Source organism: Medicago sativa, chromosome 2, assembly GCF_051527215.1.
Source record: "Medicago sativa cultivar Bolivia chromosome 2, Bolivia_mono, whole genome shotgun sequence".
Classification (NCBI taxonomy): domain Eukaryota; kingdom Viridiplantae; phylum Streptophyta; class Magnoliopsida; order Fabales; family Fabaceae; genus Medicago; species Medicago sativa.
The window spans coordinates 37,857,771-37,881,229 of NC_140750.1; the positions used below are offsets into that span (position 1 = coordinate 37,857,771).

The 23,459-nt window shown below is 32.6% G+C and overlaps 1 protein-coding gene, 2 long non-coding RNA genes and 1 pseudogene across 4 annotated transcripts; 2 read left to right on the top strand and 2 right to left on the bottom strand.

Annotated features, from left to right (window-relative positions):
- The first annotated feature begins 1,275 nt into the window (after window positions 1-1,275).
- Window positions 1,276-2,310, top strand: LOC146946700 (uncharacterized). Its single transcript, XR_015028266.1, has 3 exons — window positions 1,276-1,458; window positions 1,552-1,666; window positions 1,876-2,310. It is a non-coding gene; the product is annotated as an uncharacterized LOC146946700 (long non-coding RNA).
- A 3,675-nt stretch (window positions 2,311-5,985) lies between these two features.
- LOC146946701 (uncharacterized) lies at window positions 5,986-7,765 on the bottom strand (annotated as a pseudogene).
- A 289-nt stretch (window positions 7,766-8,054) lies between these two features.
- On the top strand, window positions 8,055-12,570 carry LOC146946702 (uncharacterized). Of its 2 annotated transcripts, none has more exons than XR_015026795.1 (3): window positions 8,055-8,179; window positions 8,611-9,332; window positions 12,027-12,570. It is a non-coding gene; the product is annotated as an uncharacterized LOC146946702 (long non-coding RNA). The 2 variants fall into 2 exon arrangements; XR_015026796.1 differs by having other exon boundaries at window positions 8,062-8,179; window positions 8,608-9,332.
- A 7,338-nt stretch (window positions 12,571-19,908) lies between these two features.
- On the bottom strand, window positions 19,909-22,434 carry LOC146946703 (uncharacterized). Its single transcript, XM_085748286.1, has 4 exons — window positions 21,709-22,434; window positions 21,433-21,598; window positions 20,640-21,028; window positions 19,909-20,541 (listed from the first exon to the last, which is right to left on the bottom strand). Exons 1-4 carry the CDS (start codon window positions 22,432-22,434, stop codon window positions 19,909-19,911), a joined length of 1,914 nt encoding a protein of 637 aa, XP_085604412.1.
- Window positions 22,435-23,459: the final 1,025 nt, after the last annotated feature.

A 23,459-nucleotide genomic window follows, 5' to 3' on the forward strand; every position in this document is an offset into this window, starting at 1 on the left:
ATTAATAGTATAAGTGCACAATGTATAAACATAACTAAAAATGGTAATAAACAAACATTCACATTAATAAAAATGATCAAATCAAGTGACAATTACATATTTTTTCCGCACAAATTAGATAGAATATAGCTAAACATCATTAGTACCATCCAAAGAGAACATCATAAGTACTATAAAAAAAAAAAGAACATCTTTGTCTAATGTTGACTACTTAACAGTTAACACTAATTTATATCGAAAATAAACAGCAGAAGAAACATAACATTATAGAGAAGAGAAACAGAGTAGAATTCAATCAGTGGTAATGGTTAGAAGAGAGAATAGCTATTGCTATGTGGTGACGAGAAACCCTATTTTTTTAGGTTAGAAGAGACAATATGATTTTGATAGCGCTGCCAGACTTGTAGTTTTATTTCTTATTTTTTTTTTTTAAAGGAAATATGTAAGACAAAAGTATAGGTGTCGGAGTATAAGTAAGCTGTGTCAGAGTACAAATTAGTCGTATCCGACATATATCGGTCATTTTTTTTCCTTCAAAAAATAAATATTAACTGCCCGATACTTCTCCGATACGCGTATCGGGACGTATCCGACACGTATCGGTCATTGTTTTTCAAAAAAGTAAATATTAATTGCCCGATACTTTTCCGATACGCGTATCGGGAAGTATCGGGGCGTATCGGTATCGGATACGTGTCGGATACGATACTTCACTATTTTTGGAGTATCGGGGCTTCAGAGGTACTCATGTAGATTCAATCCATTAAATCCAGTTTACGTGAATCAGCATAGAAGAATATAATGGAAGCTCTGCATACTGAGTTTTAGAATAGGTGGGAAGAGAAAACTTTATGGAGTGGTAGAATGTTAAAAGCCAATTTAACTAGCGCGTGCAAAAACAGCCGTGTAGATATGTCTCTTTTTTTGTTTTGTTTTTTAAGTTTTTATAATTGGTAATTACTAAATTTATCTCTTTCTTATGTCAATGTGAAATGGGTGGGCCTGTTTTTAATTTCTTGTCCCCTTAACCAGTGCCCTCGGAGGGCACTGGATATCATTACCCAACAAAATAAAATAAATTCGAAAACAATGTAACCTTGATTGCAATTAGAAAACAAAGTAACATTGATTGAAGTTATTACCTTATATGTGGGAGACACTTTATAATAAAAAATTGTTATAGAGAGAGTCCAACATGTGCCACCGGTTACTCTTTGTGTGAGGGTAAATAGACAGATTCCAAATTGTGTTTGTGAGAGAGAATCCAACATTTAAGTAAATTGACATCATTCCATTCAATGACTCACCCACCAATACAAATTGCAGTTTGAGGAAAAACACTTTGTAAAGTGAAATTGCTATTTCTGCATGCATGGATGGATGCCACTACCAATACAAATATCACCACTACCCACTGCCATTTTATCCATCACAAACCATTCTAGATCTACCTTAACTGTAAGAAAATCAAACAATTCATTTTTTTGTCCTAATTTTCATTCATATTTTGATCAACATTTATACTTATTCATGCATGTTTATCGTTTTCAGCTCTTCTTTGTGATCAGGCTCGCCGGTGTTTGAAAAATGGCTTCGGTTATGGTACCTAAGATGATTCTTACACTCTTGGTGGCACTCATCATCTTCTGTTCAATCTTTGTTCAAGGTATTCACTTTGTTATTTTCCTAAACTCATTTAATTAGCTCTAAAATAAACTTTTTGCTGTTTAAAAACTAACTTTACAAACGTCAAGATATATGTATATTTTTTTTCCATTTATGTTTTAGGAACTCTATTTTTATAATAAAGCGTTTCGTTAGACTTCCTTTGACTTGCTAGTTGATATGCATCATCTGTGGAATTGATTGTATCAGGAAAACGTTGCTTTAGTTATGAAAGATGTGCTGGTGGTTCAGAGTTCTGTAACCACTTTTGTATAGTAACTATGGGATTTTCTGGTGGTGGTTATTGTGAAGGAAAAAGTACATGTTGCTGCATAGCTTCTATTCAGTATACTATTTTGATGTTGTATTTATGATTTATTAATCTTGAATTATTTATTATTTGTAAAAGAGATGTTTAAATCCTATTGAGATAGATGATTCTGATTTCACAACGGATATAATAAGGAATTGAAAATAAGACTATTTTCAATCTAATGTCATGGTCAATTGGTCATTGCTATTAATGTTTGAAAGCTTGGTTCCATATTGTAAACACACTAAAGATGTCTTATGGTCATGAGTAACTAATGGCCCTGATCTTGAAATGTTTGATCAACGAATTATTCTGTTGATAGAGTATATAATTGAGTGAATCTTCCAATTAGCTTATGAAATTATAGGACGCTAAAGAGTCAAATCTTTGAAGTTATAGTTATTTTCAGTTTGGTTTTAACTAGCTAGGTATTCTCCATAGTTACCATGCACTAAAAGAAACATGATGAGAAGATCATGCAGCAAAGAAAAACTTATGTGCTTAAATGAATACTAAATCCAACCATTGAGTTAGGTTTTCTACACACTGATTTTTATACCAAATTTTGGAAAGTTCAAACAAGATCAATACATAATCAAAGTGATAATTGTATTTATACTAGCGTGTTACCCGTGGACCGCACGTGGTTTATCAAAGAAACTACATTCGACTCTAACATCGTCGATCTATGACTTGTCATAGTTCACCCATGCTCCGTTTGACACTTTACCGTTCACATCCATCCTACACTGATTTTCCTCAGCATACATGGTGCCACTCACATCATGTTTCTATAACTCTTCCGCATTCAAATATAAATGTGAGCTACAATGATTTTCTTAAAACAATACAAATACAGTTTCGGTGTGTATGATAACATATCTGCAAGAATACAAAAGGTGAATGCAAGCATTAGAAAATATTTATAGAATAACAAAATGTAGTGTTGTGTATGAACTGATAGTAGACATATCATGCGGTCTATTTTGATAATATTGATTCAATTCAAGTTTCTCATAAATGGATTTCATTTATCTCATGCGTCAAGGAATTAATTGGGTCCGTTTGTTTGGGATTGTTTTTAAAATAAATCTATTTTTTTAACTAAAAAATCATTTTTTTTTTATTTTTGTAGTGTTTGTTTCAGATTTTTAAAAAATATATTTTGTAAAAAAAAAAAATCATTTTTAGTCTCAAAATGGAAAGCTATTCTTAGCTTTACTAAAATATATTTTTTTTAAACAAAAAACTCAAGTGTAAGAGCTTCAAATCATAAAAGAAAAAATTATTTTTATGATGGTAAACAAACATAAATAGTTTCAGATTTATTATAAAAAACCTCTAGAATCTTTTAACCCAAAAACTATTTTTTTAAGCTGAAACAAACACCCAATCTGTGACATAAGAAATCTAATTCAAAAGTACCCACAAATTAAAATTATGATTTTGTAGAAAGCTATTAATGGAAATACACTATTGGAGTAAAATAGTTTATGAGGTTGAAAATTGAGATGATATCGCATTTCTATTGGACAATGTACACATTACCACAAAAATTTCATTTCTTGTTGTTTCCTTTTCCTAGATTAATCAAATGACAAATGGGCTCACATGTCAGCAACCAATTTTTCCTCACCAATATGGTTTCAGCAAGGGTTCCTCGGGTCCACTTCTTCAGGAAAAGCAAAGCAAGAAAGAAAGGATTTGGTAGATATATGAATTGTCTATTTCTGGACCACATTTAATGTGATTGTACAACATGAAAAGTAATGTTTGTATTTGATCATGGCAATGAAGTATGCAATTTATCTCTGCAAAATACTGTATAAACATCCCTTGAGTCATTCCCATAATGATGGATGTCATGCTAATGCTACTAGTTCCAATAGTTAACTGCTAAAAACTATAATGTGACTTGACTTCCAAGTTTTATGCTTTGATATATAGTTTGACTTTAACGTTTCGTTGACACTGTTTTGACAGTTTTATGCTTTGGGAGTCATTACAAACTATGAAAATTGAAAAAGCACTTGAAATTGAAACACAATATTCTTACCTTCGATTGAAGGATTTCCGTGTATAGTGCATGTGGTCATAACATTATTAAAATCAGATCATAGAGTCAGATAGTAAGTAATAAATATAGTCACTAATTATAGGGAAAAATTGCAAACAAATTCTCTCAACAAGGATTGAAACTGTATTCCTTTTCTTTGACCAGATAAACAATAGTAAATTAAAGATGAAGTAATATCAACCATGCATAGTAACAGAAAAAGTTCATCCAAGTGGAGGAATATAAAATCATTCGTTCATCAACCATCTTAAGTATGATGTTGTAAAAAAGGCATACTTCCAAAAGCCACACTGATGAGGTCATTATGCCCCCCACCAAAAGTTTCTAAGGACTTGCAAATGCAATGCCTCCCTTAGTCATGACCTGGAAAGTACAAAGTGAAAGCAATTAGGTTTTTATAGAATATAACAAACATCTTCAAAATCTTAAAACAAAATGATGGGCAATGGTTGTTTCATTAAAAAGTAAAAACACTAATGTGTGTTTGGATTGACGGTTTAGGAGGGGAAGGGAGGGGAGGGTTTGTTTTTCTTTTTTAAATTACGGACTATATAACATGTTTCTCTAAAATAAATTAAGTGTGATTGAAGTATTATACGATCATTTATCATGTTAATTAATATGTTAACTCTTCAAAAAATATTTTATAGTGTCCGTAATTTAAAAATGAAATCTAAACCCTCCCCTCCCTTCTCCTCCTAAACCCTCCATTCAAACACACACATCCTCCATGCAGGGTAAATACACAAATATTACGCAGTACTAAAGCTTTTTTTTTTCACATAAAAAAACTCTTTATTTTAAATGAAGATTCAGTATCATATTTCCTCTGTAAATTTGAAAATAAATGTCTTGAAAAATAACCAAATAACATAGGATACTTCTGAAGGGAAAGAACTGTGAAATTTGTGGCCATTGTATGGAAACAGAAAGTCGTTTTAATTTTTCACTGCCTGTTAGCTACTTTCTTGCAAGTAGTTTCAAAATTCAAAAGTTTGGCACAAATAAGAAAGTTAAAATACTATGGTGTTGTGCTATTTACACTGAATTTTAGTTGAAAGTGAATGCTAACATACACGAGAAAAAATCTACATCCTTAAATAAGTTGCCTGTTTCCACGTTACTTGTTGGTGTCCTATAAATGCTTTTTGAATGGAGTTCCTTCTATAGAGTAGTTTAGTAATCTTGCCTGCCTTTTCTGTGGCTTATTTAGTCCCTTTATCAAAAAGGACATCTCTTCTGCACTCTTGCTATTGAAACTGATTTTCTATCCAAAAGAAATATATTTGAACTTCATTTTCTGAATTTGTGTATCTTTAGAATAAGGATATGAAGGAGGAAAAAAAAACAAATTGTAAAAATTGGTCTGTATGCAACAATAGACTAGGGGGCTAAGCTGATCAAGAGGTAAATAACCTATAAAACAATGTGGGGAAAGAGGTAATTAAAAGACCAGCATCTATGTTGAAAATGGAAATGGTGAATTCTCCACGAGCATAGTGCTATTTGGTTCAAATTACTAGTCCACATGTATGGTTCTTTGAATTCAAAATTCTAAATAGAGATGCTCCGGTTATTAGATCCAACGTTTCATTGCGGTGGCGAGATTTTTTAATGATTGGGAATACGTTGATGAGGAACTGGGATGGTTTGCAAAAAACACATCTATCAAATTCGGAGATGCTAAGAATATATCGTTTGGGAAGGATAAGTGGTTTGGTAACTGTCTGCTGAAAGAGTTGTATCCAATGTTATTTAATTTATCAGGAAATTCGGATGGTTGCGTAGCGGAGATGGGTTCTTGGTTCGATGGTGAATGGGATTGACATTTTTGCGTTGCGAAGAACTACTAAACATATAAATCTAAAGATTCCAGTTATCATATCATTATATCTGCAAGGAATGCAGTATATTTCATAATCTTCAAAAAATACTTTAATGGATCATCAATACCAGCATTATGTAACATAGCAATAGGGAATTCAATGTTAATTTCACAAAATAACAAAACATAGCAATGCAGTACTGATTCAGTGCTTATACGGGATAGCACTGTGTCTATAGACACTTCTTAGAACCATGGCAGTCAAGATCGTGACAGTTTTGTGATCAGCTATTGAAACATGACAACGGGGCCTTAGTTTAGCTTCATGTTAGTTACTCTAAAACTTCAAGATATTGGTCAATGTTAAATTCTAAAAAGTGGTGGTCTTTCTTTTTCTCATACATTATTATTTCTTAACTAGTAAGTAATATCAGCCAGCCCATCTAGTAAAATTAGAGAAGGAATTGATAGCCTAACCAATATTTTGAAACTCTTCAAAATAAACACATCTAGTGAAACTCTTCAAAAACGTACATTATTTTGGAAATAAAAATTCTCGTAATTCGTTGTCTCCTTGGTTAGTGGACAAGTAGCATCTACATAAAAACCTTTGTCTCTCATCATTGTAAGGTATTTTATTGACCTTGCAATCTCTCTTTTTGCTACCAATCCTTGGACAAAGACATTGTAAGTGCAGCTATCAGGCATGCACCCACTCTCTTCCATATTCCTCAGTAAGTCTTCAGCTTTATCCAACAATCCTTGTTTAGCAAAATCGTTAATCATAATATACTATAAATCACAATATTAAGATCAAGATTACTCTTCTCCATTGCGTGAAACAACAATAATGCCTCAGAAAGAAGTTGGCATTTACACAGTCCATCCAATATAATGGCGCAGGTTTGAAGATTGGGAACTTGGCCGTATTTGTGCATATTTAAAAACAGTTCTTTTGCAGCCAAGGGTGTACCAACTTGACAAAACCACCTATGAGAGTGGTGCATGTGACAACATCAGGGGTGAAACCAACATTAATCATTTCATCTAAGAGGTGCATAGCCTTATTAATGTTTTTAATCTTACACCATACATGGATGAGTGAAGTATAAGCTACAATGTCTGGTAAACAGCCCCTACTAACCATTAGTTCAAATACTCTTGTTGCCTCATTCATTTGCTTTTGTAAACAATATTTATCAATCAAAGAATTATAGGTAATTACATCTGGCACTTCTCCTATCAAAATCATAAAACCAATTACACTTTTTGCCAGCATAAATTTCCACCAAAATGTTAAGTGTTTGCAAATCCGGCATCACTCCCATCTTCATCATCTCATCTAACAGCAAACCACCCTCTTTGCAACGTCCGAAATTACAAAGACCTTGAATCAAACAAGTGTAAGTAACAAGATCAGGCCAAATACCCTTGCTAGCCATTTCCAAACACCAACCTAACGCTTCAGATACCAATCCATCCTTGCCCAAACCATGCATAATTGTACTATAAACCACCACATTAGGGTTCCAATTTCTTTCCTCCATTTTCCTTAACCACCCAACAGCTTCAAAAGTTTCCCCCAACTTACACAACCCATTAATCAACACCCCATAAGTCTTAACATCGGACCAATACCCCATCTTTTCGATATGATCAACCAACACCAATCAACTTTCACACAAAGCCCATTAATAAGAATGGTAAAAGTCACTTCGGTCAAAAACCAAGTTTAAACAGTCCCCAACACAGAAAACCCAAAAGCAACCAAGTTTAAATGGCAAAGTGAATTGATAACAACATTAAGAATAAAAGTACGAGGCTTTATACCTAAACAAGAATGCATTTGTTTAACTAAAGATATAGCAGTTGTGTAATGCTTCATGTTTACAATAAACCCTTGTATCAAAGTAAAGTCTATAACAAAAGGAAAGGGTTCATTTTAGCCATAACATGAAAAAAGAAAGTTGAAAGCTTGATCAATGTTACCTGATTTGCATTGGTTTCTCATGGAATTTAGGAACTGATTTGCATTGGTTTCTCATCAGAGAGAGAGAGAGAGAGAGAGAGAGAGAGAGGGAGAACCTCACTTTTTGTCCTATGCTGTTCTATTCAATTTACCAAAGTGCCACTCCTTTTCTAACTATTACAAAACTACCACTAAAAAGTATAAGTATAGGAATGTGTTGTTTCTTTCCTTTCTTCCAACCCATTTCTCTACTTCTCCGTTCAATCGACGTCAGCCGCCGTCTACTCTCAGCGCCGCTTTCCACTCCTTATTCTTCCTCCTCCTCCTCAGGTTCGAACCAATTTTCATAGATTTTCCGAATTTTCTCTTATCCTAATTCAAATTCAATGAATTAAAATTGCTTTCACTTTCGTTTTCAGTTCATTTCTATATTCTGAAATCAATTTGCGATTTCCTTCATTTTCATTCACACGGTAGTGGTTGTTTGATGATTTTGTGAAAGATGACAAAATTGAACTGAAGTTACGAATCAACACATGAAAGTTTCTAACTGAAGCTTTTTTTTCAGGATTCACAATAGTGAGAGATATTAAGTTGTGTTAATTAGGTTTTTTTTTTATTAATTTGGTAAATTAATTGTAATTAAATTAATGTGCTTAGTGATTTTGATTGGTGAATTTTGAGCTGTTGATTGTTAGTCTTTTATGTTTAGAGTATGACATCCAATTATCTTATACTTGTATTTATTTATTTTTTAGCAGACTCATGTGCCATCTGATTGGATTGTGTCGGTGATCCTGAAGAAATGGTAATGAGCGATGACTACGACTGTTTTCTCATAAGCATCGGAAGAAGGATGATCATTCTCAACCGTTGGAGAGAGATGTTTCAGATCCTGTAATTAACAGGCCATTCAAAAAGTGTCTCAAATTTTTTAGGAATCGTCGTGTCGTCCGTTCAGAGACAATTAATCTATGGCCTTTGATACACTAGAGACCTTACAATGAAGGCGCCCTGGGATAACTTCAGTTCCTCAAATGCCTATTGGTATGAATCAAAGAATACGACCAAACCAATCATTTGCTGGAGATCCTGGCGCTGGTGGGGGAAGAGGCAGGGAATCCGGTTTTTGGAATCAACGTGAATCCAGGTTCAGCTCAATTGATGTTGCTTCACAAATGGTTTAGCAGGGACCCAATCATCCAGCCCTTTATCCTGTACGTGGGGTTACCAAATATATCAAATGCACAAAATGCGTCTTGCAATACATTCAGTTTACTTCCAGCAGTACCCAACGGTGGTCTAGACATGCTTCATCCAATAGGTTTACAAGGAACACTCAGACCACCTATTGATTCATCTTTAAATGTGAATATTCCTCGTCAACGATGCAGAGATTTTGAGGAGCGTTGGTTTTTCCTTAGAAAGGGACACGTGTCCTATGGAACATGGTGTAAATCGAATTGTAGTTGAAGATGTTCAGGTACCCCTTTTTTTTAGATGCTAGCAAATATCCATATTGTAAAACATTAATATTGAAAGAAAGATAAGTATTTTACTTGATAAAATATCTAACAGTTATAGATATGCATAATTTACTTACAGAAGACTTTTCAAATTGTAAAAAAAATTAAAAGTAGATTGTGTGAATGAAGACATATCATCATCCAATTTGATATTGTTAAAATATAATAATAAAATCTTATAGTATATATTATGTTAGGGTATCTTAGTGTATCTCCTAGGGTTAGTTTTTATCTTGGTGTATCTTGGGATAAGTTTTCATATTATTATTATTTGTTTCCTTAAATGGTTAAGCCTCATGTTTTACATTTTGCTCGATAGTTAAGCTTTTCTTTTTTTGGTATTATATACTGGGCCTAAGCCCGAAAAGAAAAAACAGCTACAGCAAAACAAAACAGGGGAGAGACACACCCCTACAATCATCAGATAAAACGTGGGACATCCTTGGTGAGGGATGTTCTAAATAAGTAATTCCCATATCACCTTCACTACCCATGTTAGCAAGAACATCCGCACACCTGTTAGCTCCTCGATGCACATGCGTGATCCTAACCTCCTAGTTTAATGCCATCAACTCTTTGATTTTTTTTCATAACATTTCTTCCCATAACACTCTCATTGTTCCAATGTTGCAAATTCCGAATAACTACCAATGAATCCATTTGAACTTCCACTCTTTGGTAGCTTGTTCCTTATGTGCTGGTTAAGCATACTTGCTTTTTTTAAGTGGTAAAGCCTTCGGTTATATGTATATGCTTATAGCCACTTCTTAATGGTTAAGTTTTGATATTTTTGCTTTTGTCTTGACTCTTGATTGATCGAGGCTCATTTTTACCTTCTTTCCTCATGGTTTAACTTTGGTACCTCTTCCTTATGTTAAATGTATTCGTTTAGGTTAAGCTGTTAAGCTTTGAGTTGTGTCTTTTGTCAAGTGTTTGCCTTTATGCCTTTGATGTTCTTGTTTCTGCGAAATGGTCCAGCCTTGTGTTTCTTCATAACAATCAAATTGACACTGATAATAAATCCAAAAAATGCATGTAATTGAATTTAATTGCATGTTTTGTGTTGGTGTCGTACCAACACATTCTCAACCTGAAGTATTTGTGCTTCATAGAAAACAATAGCTAAAGCCTTTTCCTGTTACGTAGGGTCATGTCGAGCACACAATTCAACAACATCAAAGGACTAAAGAACAATTAAGCATATTAAAACATGAATTCTTCCCTTTTTATCTTTTTATTTTATAATTAAAAATGTCCATATCGACTTCTCTATTTGATTTTAAGACAGTGGCTTTGCAGTTTGTGCTTGAATACATATAGACCAAGCAATCTAGAGTCCAAAAAAAGTGGAGTTTTTGGTTGGTCTAGTAGATGGTGGTTATATTTTAAATCATACTTGATTTCTATCATCAAAAAGTTAAAAAAGCTATACTGAGAGGCCCTATGCATACATTTTATTTTGAAATAAAACACAACAATATTGATTTGTTAGCTTGTGTTGTTATGATATTATGTTAGATATAGAATATAGGATTAATTAGAGTAGTTAAGAGTTAGTTAGCTAGCAAAAGTTAGTAAGTTGATAAGTTTGCTAGGTGGTTTTTAAAAAGTTGCTATCTTGAACCCTCGAATATCTATATTTGTTAGATGACAGGGGGATTTACAATATCCAGATATGATAAGTATCTTGGACCCTGTGGCTGTTTTATGATTTCTTCATTTGGTATATTAAGATGAACAAGTTAAGTGTGGAGCAGGACATGCTTAGGTCATTGACTATTATTTTGATAATGACTCATTTGTCTGAAAATTGAGGAAATTCTTACGAAGAAGTTTTTTTTTTTTTTTTTTGGGAGAAAAGAACAATACACTGAAGCTCAGGAAGAGGTATCCTCAGATTCATTAAAATACACAAGGATTGTAGGAAACTAAAAATTCAGCAGGGCATCCAGTTTCTGTGAATTTTGTATTGAAAAATGATAATAGCCATGGGCAGAACACCAAAGAAACTAAAAGATAGTCATATCCCCAATATTTAAAGTGCCTCCTCTAGGCACCATTAATTTAGTTTGGTTTGGTATATAGAACCAGTTAAGGTTTAGGATATAGAGGAAATCGATGAATAATAATAATAATCTAGCATGGTGTATTCATAATTCTATCATTTCAAGCATTTTGTGAAATCAATTTTAAACTTTGATTTTGAAGGAAACACTACCAAGACTGGTAGATCGTCCGAGCTTGAAAAGCATGCATGCAAAGAACATGTATTTTGATATAATAATCACTTATATCATTTTCATGTTTGTCTTGGCAGAGCAATGCTTCCACTATAGTAATCACTTTAACATACCTGTAGAGAATACATGATAGAAGTGGCATCAACATAAGAATATATACAAAATTATTGAATATTTGTTTGATTTCTCATGTATCCCTATTTTAATACATGGGTATATGCATGCTATCATTAAGTTGTGTTAATTAGTTTTTTTTTATTAGTTTGGTAAATTAGTTGTAATTAAATTAGTGTGCTTGTGATTTTGATTGGTGAATTTTGAGCTGTTGATTGTTAGTCTTTGATGTTTAGAGTATGACATTGAATTATCTTATATTTATTTAATCTCCTGTATTTTTTTTTATTGATGTAGGTCCTTTTCGTATTTCTGAAATTATTCTAAACAACATAAGCAGGCTTGTTAATCCTATTCTGGATTTGGGAGAAGATACGATAAAGACTTCGTTCGTAACCAGAGTCTGTTGTGCCATCTCTATGGCCTTCGATACACTGAGAACTTACAATGATGCCACCAATAAAGATTTTTACTCCAAGTTTGAAAAAAATGACATGCAAATTTGTTTCTGTGTACTGGTGAAATCCGGATTATATAATATATCCGGACGTGTTCGGATTATATATATAATCCGGAATGTACCGAGGGTAATTTTGGAAAAAAAAAATAGGGCGCGCGAGGAAAGACATAGGGTGGGTAAAGTAAAACTCAAACTTTTAAGCAACTATTTCATCCTTTTCTAAGTTATTCTTTTGATCCGAAATTTTTTAATCCTTATATTAAAAATAGTATTTGAGTCAAAGGAGCGTTGGTTGAAATGCACAATACACGGAATTGTTATCAGAGTATGGAGATTTATGCCCAAAATTTCACAATTAATTGAATTTCAAACAATCATTTCCATATTTTTAATAAGCAAAATTATATTAAACAACAAAATTATTAGAATAAGTTATGTTACTATTATTCATCACTACCATTACCCCGTGCATATGTCTCTTACTCTGTCAAAAGAAAGGGAAAAAACTCGTGTCACTTACACATAATACAACCACCCATACATATGATTTAGAGCCACATCAAAATACAAAAATGCCGATAATTAAAACTTACAACAGCTCATGACAGTCCAACATATAATTATACAAAACCTTTATGATTTTATGGAATGTATTGATTTCTTCTGTGCAGTTCAACATATAATTATACAAAACATTTATGATTTTATGGAATGTATTGATTTCTTCTATGCATTTCAAACTAGTCCTTGTAACTAAATATGCACCTCACACTATTTGAACTATAATTTTAATTTATATGAGATTATAGCATGAACACATCACAACACATATTTGGGACCATCTCATAATCCCAAAATGCAATACTCAAAATTTTGAAAGTGAAAAGTGAATGAACTTAATTTAGCTTCTTTTTTTAAAAAAAAAATATGTCATCAATGAACTTAATTTAGCTAGCAGTATTAGAAATTCAAAAAATCTTTATTAAAGTTTCATGATCAAGCATATTGTATAGCTATAGCTCAAAATTGTTGTCATGAGTGAGTGACTCATATGATTCTTGATGCCTAGCCATCTCATATTTTCTATGTTTCTTTATTTGCACATTGATGAGAAGAAAATGTATGTCTATGTTGTTTCTTCTTTTATAAGGTGGCATTAATAGATGATTATATAGGTGGATGTCAGGGATTGGAAGTCAGATGTTTACTTCTTTAATGTTTCTCTTTAATAATACTCACTTCGTCCTATATTATATGACACAGTTGAATTTTATAAGAAGTGACTGAAATGAACTAAACACTCAACATTCCACTTAACAAAATTACTTGTTGAAAGAGTTTAAAAGTAAAAAGATAGTCACTAATTTGATTTTGAATTTTTATTTTTATTTTTAAATTAACAGCAAAACTCACTCACAAAATATTGACAAATTGAGAACTGTAAATTTTAAATTGAAGTTGCAACATGTATCTCCAATTTTTTACCATCCAAATTATATTTATGGGATATAAAACCGCTAATTTTACATTATAATAACAATGAAATCCATGGATTCGCTAATTAACAAATACTAAAAAAAATATACTAGCCATAAATTCCAAAATGATGATGATGATGATGATGATGATGATGATGATGATAATAATAATTGACAACCCAAAATGTAACCATTACACTATTATCATTATCATCTCAATCATATCCGTATATAATTAGTTAGTATTTATCTATAGCGTATACATACATATACTTTTCTTTTTACAGAACATACATACATACATACATACATACATACATACATACATACATACATACATACATACATACATATATATATATATATATATATATATATATATATAAAGAGACTAACTAATTATATCTATGAATCAATTTTGACATATACTAATCATTAATAAAAAATGAAATAAAATTCACGCGTGCGCACACACCCACACACAAATATACATAAACTAATTTTGAGAATGATACCATCTCTATGAAAATAATAGTAATATAACTTATTCTAATAATCTTTGTTAGCATTTTTCATTCACTTGTGCCAAAACTTTTAAGCAACTATTTCCTCATTTTCTAAGTTATTCTTTTGATACGAAAAAAGTTAATCCTTTTATCAAATATAGTATTTGAGTCAAAGGAGCGTTTGTTGAAATGCACAATACACAGAATTGTTATCAGATCGTATGGAGATTTATGGCCAAAATTTCACAATTAATTGAATTTCAAACAATCATTTCCATATTTTTAATAATCAAAATTATATTAAAACAAAATTATTAGAAATCAATATCAGCACTTTGTGCATATGTCTTTTACTCTGACAAAAGGAAAAAAACAAAACTCTTGTTACTTACACATAATACAACCACCCATACATATGCTCTAGAACCACATCATAAAAAAAAAAACACCCCCATAATCAAAACTTACAAGTTACAACAGCACATGACCAACATATTGTTAACCTATACCGAATATAGTTAGTGAGGAGTGACTCGGATTCATGATGCCTAGCCATCACATCTTTTCCATGTTTTCTTATTTGCACACTCATGAAAAAAAATGTATGCCTATGTTGTTATATAGTTAACCTTTACCGAATATAGTTAGTGAGGAGTGACTCAGATTCATGATGCCTAGCCATCACATCTTTTCCATGTATCCTTATTTGCACACTCATGGGAAAAAATGTATGCCTATGTTGTTTCTTGTTTTATAGGATGGTAGGGATAGGAAGTCACATGTTTACTTTAATGTTTTTCTTTATACTAGCATCTTAAGGAAGCTTACTTCTTTAGGACTGCATGATTAAGTGTGGTCCAAATTAAATTTAAAGTTGTGAGTAAAAAATGACTTTAGGTAGAGAAAGTTGAATCAGATTTTTAATTTATTTTGTTTTAGTTTTTCCATTCAAAACAATACTTTAGTTTTCAAATATTTCTTGGTTTGCATGTTTAATTTTTTGAAAATACAGAACTAAAAAAAATGAAAACTTGTAAAATAAAACAAGTTATGATGTAATTTAAATACTAGCACAGATTGTTAAATCAATTTATAATGTTTAAAATAATATTATAATATAACAATAGATCGTTCCTTTAGGAATAAACACAATATATGTTGTGCCATTTGAACTATACTCATTCGACCTATGTGTGTAAACCGGCACTTATTCTCTTCTTTATCTCTAATAGAGTTGGTTCATTCTAAGGCTCATAATTTCATTAACCACAACATTTACTTTCCATTTCTTGAATTGTTATTGAACAAAAAGATAAAATTAGAGAATAAACTTTCTCTTTCACAGACTGACACACACTATGAATCAAAACTTAACTTCATAAACCAGGACACACTGACACAGACTACCTCAACTCAACTCAACTCACCACTACCACTTCTCTATTCTTCCTCTTGAAGAACCCATAACTTAATTTCGTGATTATTATTATTCCATTCCATCTGTGACAGTAGCAGTGAGTTGAGACAATCACAACGCAGGTAACCACTTAACTTAGTTTTTGTTCTGATCATCTCAATCATATCCTTATATAATTAGTTAGAATTTATCTCTCTCTCTCTCTCTCTATATATATATATATGTGTATGTATGTATGTATGTATGTATGTATGTATGTATGTATGTATGTATGTATATGTACACATACATTTTTTTAGAGCGTATACATACATATACATTTTTTTTTACAGAATACACACACACACACACACACACACACACACACACACACACACACACACACACACACACACATATATATATAAAGACACTAACTAATTATATCTATGAATCGATTTTGACATATACTAATCATTAATAAAAAATGAAATAAAATTCACGCGTGCGCACGCACGCACGCACTCACACACAAATATACATAAACTAATTTTGAGAATGCTACCCTCTCTTTGGAAATCATGTGTTCCAATAACAGAGTTGGAAAATAAAAAGATTGTGAAGAAAATATTTAAAGTCGAATAATATATGAGATAGAGGGATTAGTAATTAATTCTCCAACTTAAAATTACATCCACACAATACACTTCTCTTATAGATTCAAGGTCAAAACTATTATTATGAGTCACACAAGCACTTTGGAGCAGTATGCAAATTACATCATTGTAGATGAAAATCAACAAAGAAAACTTTTCTATTATTTTGTTGACTTTGTGACTGATCTCGATTCAAAACCATTGATATTATGGTTGAATTTGTTGAATTAAGTGTTCTGTTATGTTCCTATTATCATGCAAACGAAAGTGAAAATATATTCTGACATGTTTTTTTATTATTTAATTTGATGGGCCTAGTTGCTCTTCAATCAGGCAAGGGGCCTTCACAGAGCATGGTCCGTTTAAACCGACTTCAATAGGTCTAGGTCTTATGGAGAACCCTAACAGTTGGAATATAGGTAACTCATGAGGAATTCTTGTGTTTCTCTTCATTTTTTATACCTTTTTTTTTCATATACTTAAAATTTGTCTATTTTTACTTATTGTAGTGGCCAATATGCTCTATCTTGATTCTCATGCCGGTGTTGGCTTTTCCTATTCAGCCAACACATCTAATTACTATCTTGTGAATGATGAGATGACAAATTATTTTTATTTTTTTACTTATTTTTATTCAATCAACCGTTTTATATCTCATGATTATAATTCCTTTCTATATATAATACAACAAGGGACAATCATATGTTTCTTATAGGCTGGTTTTCTAAATTTCCAAAGTACCAAAACAATGATTTCTTTATCATTGGAGAAAGTTACACTAGGAAGTAGTATATCTTTGTTAAATAAACTATTAGTATTTTTGTTATTTGGGATGTTATTGGAGAAAGTTACGCTGGGAAGTAGTATATCTTTGTTAACTAAACTATTAGTATTTTTGTTATTTGGGATGTTATGTTGAATCATTGTTGATTAATGTTACCATACTTGTTTTCAGGTCATTATGCTCCCCAATTGGCACAACTAATTCTTGAAACCCAACCAAACATTAAGTTGAAGGGTATTGTGGTCAGTGCACACATAAGTGTTTTCTAATTATTATAGACCAAAAAATATGAGTGTTTTATAATTAAAGAATTTTTATAGTTATTTTTTTTATCTAGTTACACCCAAAAACACATTTTAAACATAATAAAATGACTAGATTATCCTTGTAACTAAATTTAAATTTTCAAAACACCAAGGAGAACCCCACACCCACATCTCGTTCACTTTCTCTATAGGTAAATTGAATTGATTTGCGATAAATATACAACTTAGTTTCAATATAATTTTGTAAAAAGAACCGAAACTTACTTCTTCACTTTTATACATCAATCAATTAGATTTATTCAATTCACTTGTCACTTAAAATTCGCGCGCACGCACGCACCCACCCACACATATATAGTTCACGTTATAAACAAAAATAATCAATTTAAATTAGAGATATTGAAAGGCCTTCCATCAATTTAATTCATTATCTCTTTTATTTACTTTGATCTATTTAAATTTTAGTAACAATTTTGGTACTATAATTTAAGTGATTTTTTCTTAGCTCCCATTTGAAATCTGTAAACATAGATAAATAAAATAAATCATCAAAACTGAATCAACTCGGATATTTAAAACCGAATTTAGATAATATTCTAAAATATTCGATATTATATAATATTTCTAATGGATTATCATTTACTGTATGAGGATTAGTTGAACTCCCAAAGTTCTCACTTTGCTTTCGCTACGAAAGATGTTGTTGCGGTTCATTGGTATTTTGCAATCAATATTGTATTATAACATTGGGAAAACCTAATGGTGGGTATTGTGTATCAGGCAAGGGTATGTGTTGTTGCAGCTAGAGTTTGGAGAGATTTATATTTGATGATTGTACTTTTTTTACATGCTTGTTAAAGAATATCTACAAATGTACTCTTTATGATTTTCATAAAAATATGAGTGTTTTATAATTAAAGAATTTTTTATAGTTATTGTCACTAATATGTGGTTTAATAGTTGTTCAACATTTGTTGTTCCGTGATTACCTACCATTACCAACTGTTCAAACTTTTCAAGAAATTTCATTCTTTCTGCATTCATTCATTTTCCTCATATTTTTCCCTCGTAATACTTTTTGTTCTAATTCATTTCTATCTGTTAATAATCAAATCTTGATAGGCTGATAAGGTGACTTTACCTGATCAGCCAAAAGGGGTGGATTTTGATCGGTGTGCAAATTACATCATTGTGGATGAAAACCAACAAAGAAAACTTTTCTAAAATTTTGTTGAATCCGTGATTGATCCAAATTCAAAACCATTGGTATTATGGTTGAATGGAGGTAAGGGTTCTATTATGTTCTATTATTATGCAAATGAAATTGAAAATATATTCTGAAATGTCTTTGTTTTTATTTTTATTTTTTTAATTTGAATGGTCCGGTTGCTCTTCAATTGGGTGAGATATTCTTGGGTGGTCAGGTCCAAGAAATTGGATTTGGTCACTCTCTCTTATGTTTTTCTTCTTCTTTCACACTTTCCATTTCCTCTCTCTCCTCTCTTTAAATGTGATGAAGTGTCAGTTATTGGTTGGTTGTGACCATGTGGTCACTAAGAATTACTCCAATTGGGTAAGGAGCCTTCACATAGCATGGCCCCTTTAACAAGTGTCCCTTGCAAAGAGGTGAGTGGATGCGTGGGTGCGTGCGTGCGTGCGAATTTTATTTTTTATTAATAATTAATTTATGCCAAAATTGATTCAAAGATATAATTAATTAGTGTCTTTATTTATATATATGATACTGCAAATTTATAAATATTAATCATTTAGTTAATTAACTTTTTGGGCATCTCACGAGTTCAAGTACCAGCGAATGATAATAATAGAGTTGATGATGGAAGATATAGAGGTACGACACTGAATGGTAAAATGAGAATTCAGAAGTAGAAATCTAACTTTACAAAACCAAATTAAGGGTTTTTTCTTTTAGCTGAAACTTGGAATCAAAAACCAGAGAAGTATCATAGACTTGTGAGTTCAAAAAGCTAATAACATATTGTGGTGACCGGGGTTTGAACCCCGGACCTTACATATATTATGCATTGTCCAAACCAACTGAGCTATGCTCACGACGACATAACATATTAATTATTAAATGGAGGTCATATATTCCTTAAAAAAGCTAATATAATGATCGAAATATTAACACCAAAATATATAATGATCTGAAAATTTAGTAAAAATAAATTATCTGAATATTAATATATTTTTATTTAATGGGTATTTTAATTACTTGTTAATTATAAATAATTATTAAAATCGAGCAATGTATGCATACTTATGATTAAAAATTATGGAAATTTATTGCTTAAAAATGTTTTTAACTTTTGCAATCAACGTATATTAAAATTGTTTCAAACATATGTCTTTTATAGCGTGTGCGGTTTTAAAAGAAAGAAAAGAGACAAGTGAGAAGAAATCAAAGACTAGCATCTCTGTTTCGATGTCTACAAGATAGTAAAGTGGAAATATGAGATCATGAAGTAAATTTTTTTTCTAAATTTTTTTTTTTGAAGACATAAAAATGGAATGTATTAACACCGGCAATGCGAACATCTCAGTACAAGGTGTACCGAAAAGAGCATCCCAAACAACAAAGTGTCATACAAAGTATATACATGAACTACATGTCAGTCGATACCCAAACAGATTAAAGGGTCCGACCACCATCTCTGCAAACCATAAACAAACTTGGCATTATTAGCCTTCATCCACCATAATGAGTGGAATTTTACTTTATCTAAAAGCTGGACTATAGGAGTTTCGACATTTTTAAATACTCTATTATTACGTTCACTCCATATGATCCAAATACCAAGTAGCCACAACAATTGAAGAAACGAACGGCGTGCTTTAGAGGGACCTGTATAGTGAATAAATTGAATACAATGGTCTGTGATGCTAGATGGATCGACTCCCTCCACTCCAATCCATGCCCTAATATGCTGCCACAATGAACCGAGCACGTTACAGTGAATGAACACATGAGCTGCTGATTCCTCAATTCCGCACCCTGCAACACAAACAGCCCCCTCCGCTTGCACTATGCCGCGCCTAGCAAGGTTGATTCTGGTTGGGAGCCTGTCCTTTAGCAAACGCCAGGCAACAATAGAAACCTTTAAGGGTACCTGCTTATGCCAAATGAGATTACTAGTTTCGTCCAAAGTGGACAAAACTGGATTTGTCAGAATGTGATAAGCACCTCGAACAGTATATCCATCATGGATGTCTGGATCCCACTGCCACCTGTCAATATAAGTAGCCTGCACATAAATACATCAAGTAATGTCCTACACTCTTCTAGCATTTCTTCCTCCCACATCCATAATCTTCTCCTCCAACTCCACGCCTCTCCCCCAACCTCCCAACCACGAGCACACATGTCAGCCACGGTACTAAATTTATTTGTTGCTAAATCAAACAGACGGCCAAACCTTCTACACAACGGAACATCTCCTAACCATTTATCAAACCAAAAAAACGTGTTGGTTCCATCACCTAACACCTTCGACACCCTCTCGCCAAACCAACCACCATCCACCCCATCCCTAATCTTCACTAATTCCCTCCACCAAGAAGAAGCACTCCGGCCCCCAACCTCCAACCGCCCAGCCACCTCACCATATCTCGCCACCAACACCCTATACCAAAACCCACCTCTATCCACCAACATCCGCCAGCACCATTTACCTAACAAAGCTATATTAAACTCCCTCAACTGTCTGACCCCTAGCCCTCCATACTCCTTACCTAAACAAATAGAGCTCCAAGCAATCCAGGAAATTTTCCTGTTATCCTCACTCCCTCCCCAAAATTTTTTTTTAAATAAAGTTTCAATGGAAGAGATTATACCTGACGGAGCTTTGAAGAAGGAAAGAGCGTAGACAGGAAGCAAGGTCAGGACAGACTTGAGTAGAGTTAAACGGCCCCCGAAAGAAAGAAAGCGACTCTGCACTTCGACAGTCTAGACTTAATAGTAGACAGCATAGGTTCCCAAAATAATAACCTTCGAGGATCACCACCAATAGAGAGACCAAGATACATAAACGGAATTTTACCCACTTTACAATTTAATATAGACGCCGCCTCAGTCAACCACGAGTTCCCAATATTAATACCAACCAGTAAACTCTTATGAAAATTCACTTTCAAACCTGACATGTCTGCAAACAAATTCAACACCGCCCTTAATGCACGAACATTATCCCAACTCTTAGAACCCAAAAGTAACGTATCATCGGCAAACTGCAAGTGTGACACCATCACCGAGTTTGAAGCACCAACCTCATAACCCGTATACAAATTATTCTCCACCACCGCCTTCATCATAATGTTCAAACCTTCAGCTGCAAGCAGAAAAAGAAAAGGAGAAAGAGGATTGGTCTGAGCCCCCTTTTCAGCTGAAATTCATCAGTAGGGCTGCCATTTACCAGAATGGAAGCAGTTGCAGTTGTCACACATTCTTTTATCCATTTCCTCCATAGCACCGGGAACGCCATTTTGTTCATTACCACATCCAAGTACCCCCAGTCAACCGAGTCATATGCTTTTTCAAAATCAACCTTAAATAACATCAACTCCTTCTTTGACTTACGTGCCTCATCTACCACCTCATTAGCAATTAAAACACCATCAAGTATCTGTCTATCCTTCACAAAAGTTGACTGAGTCTCTGATATCAATCCTCCAATAACCTTACGCAACCGATTCGCTAACACCTTGGATAAGATTTTATACAGACACCCCACTAGAGCAATCGGTCTGAAATCAGTCAATCTCTGCGGACTATCAATTTTAGGAATAAGAGCTATAAAAGTAGAATTGATACCGCGAGTCAATTTACCATTACGATGAAAATCAGATAAAAAACGCATCACATCACCTTTCATGACATCCCAAAAATCCTTTATGAAACCAAAATTGACCCCATCCGGCCCGGGACTTTTATAACCGTCACAGTCCCAAACTGCAGCTTTAACCTCATGTTCAGAGAACAGCTTAATTAAACTACCTCCTTCCGCAAAAGATAGACTCTTGAAAGACAAATTCTCTGCCCCCGGCCTAGTAACATTTTGAGTCGCAAAATGATCTTTGAAATGATTAAGAACTGCGTCCCTGATAGGCTGCACACCTTCCACCAAATTACCGTTCACCATGAGAGAAACAATTGCATTTCGACGTCTTCGGCTTGCAATAACTGAATGAAAATATTTGGAATTAGCATCACCCTCCTTTAACTAAAAATTTAAATTTATTTTAAGTGAAATGTTTTCTAAAAATTTATAAAGTTTAACAACCCCACCCATTTTTCATCATATAAACATCGACTAAACTCAATTTAAAAATATCTGATAGATTTGCATTTTGAGAAGTAGTTTAAATAACTTAATTCAAAGAATATAGATATCATTTAATCAATTTTTAAAATTAAAATTAATTGGAGAATAATCTGGTTTACATATAGAATAAATTTCATGTTTATTTCATTTTCCAAGCGTTAAGCCAATTTACACATGAGTTCAATTGCGTACTAATAGTTTATATCTTTTTCTTTTTTTGAACCAACAAGTAATATCTTAATCATATCATCTTTGTAAGTTAACATAAGTTAACGATCTCATCCTGGCTGCAGTTAAGAATGGCAGGGAAAAAAACAGTAGATATATAGATATGAAACAAACAAAATATCACTTGAAAGTTAAAAAAATAAAAATAAAATCACCGCATGAGAAAAAGACAGAAACATGAACCAGAATCTTATAAATAACACCATTATACCAAAATAAATTCAAAAGGAGAACTTATAACACCATTATAACCACATATTTTATAAAAAAGAAGCTATGAGGAATTAGCAAAGGATGTTATAACACGATTATAACTTATAATCATTTTCTAAGCATATGATGCTAAGAATCTTATAACAAATGAAGCTATGATTCATCTTATAACACCACTTTCTAAGCATCAGCAAAGACTCTTATAACACCATGACATAAAATGAAGCTATGAAGCATTAGCGAAGAACTCTCGGAGAAATTTTGCATGAAGCGTATGAAGCTAACCTGCATAAACATTGTGAAGCATGGCATGTACTCCAAATAGCTGGTTTGTATGTGAAAACGATTCAACATATCAAATTTATAACTTTGAGAAATTTAAAGAACTATATAAAATAGAA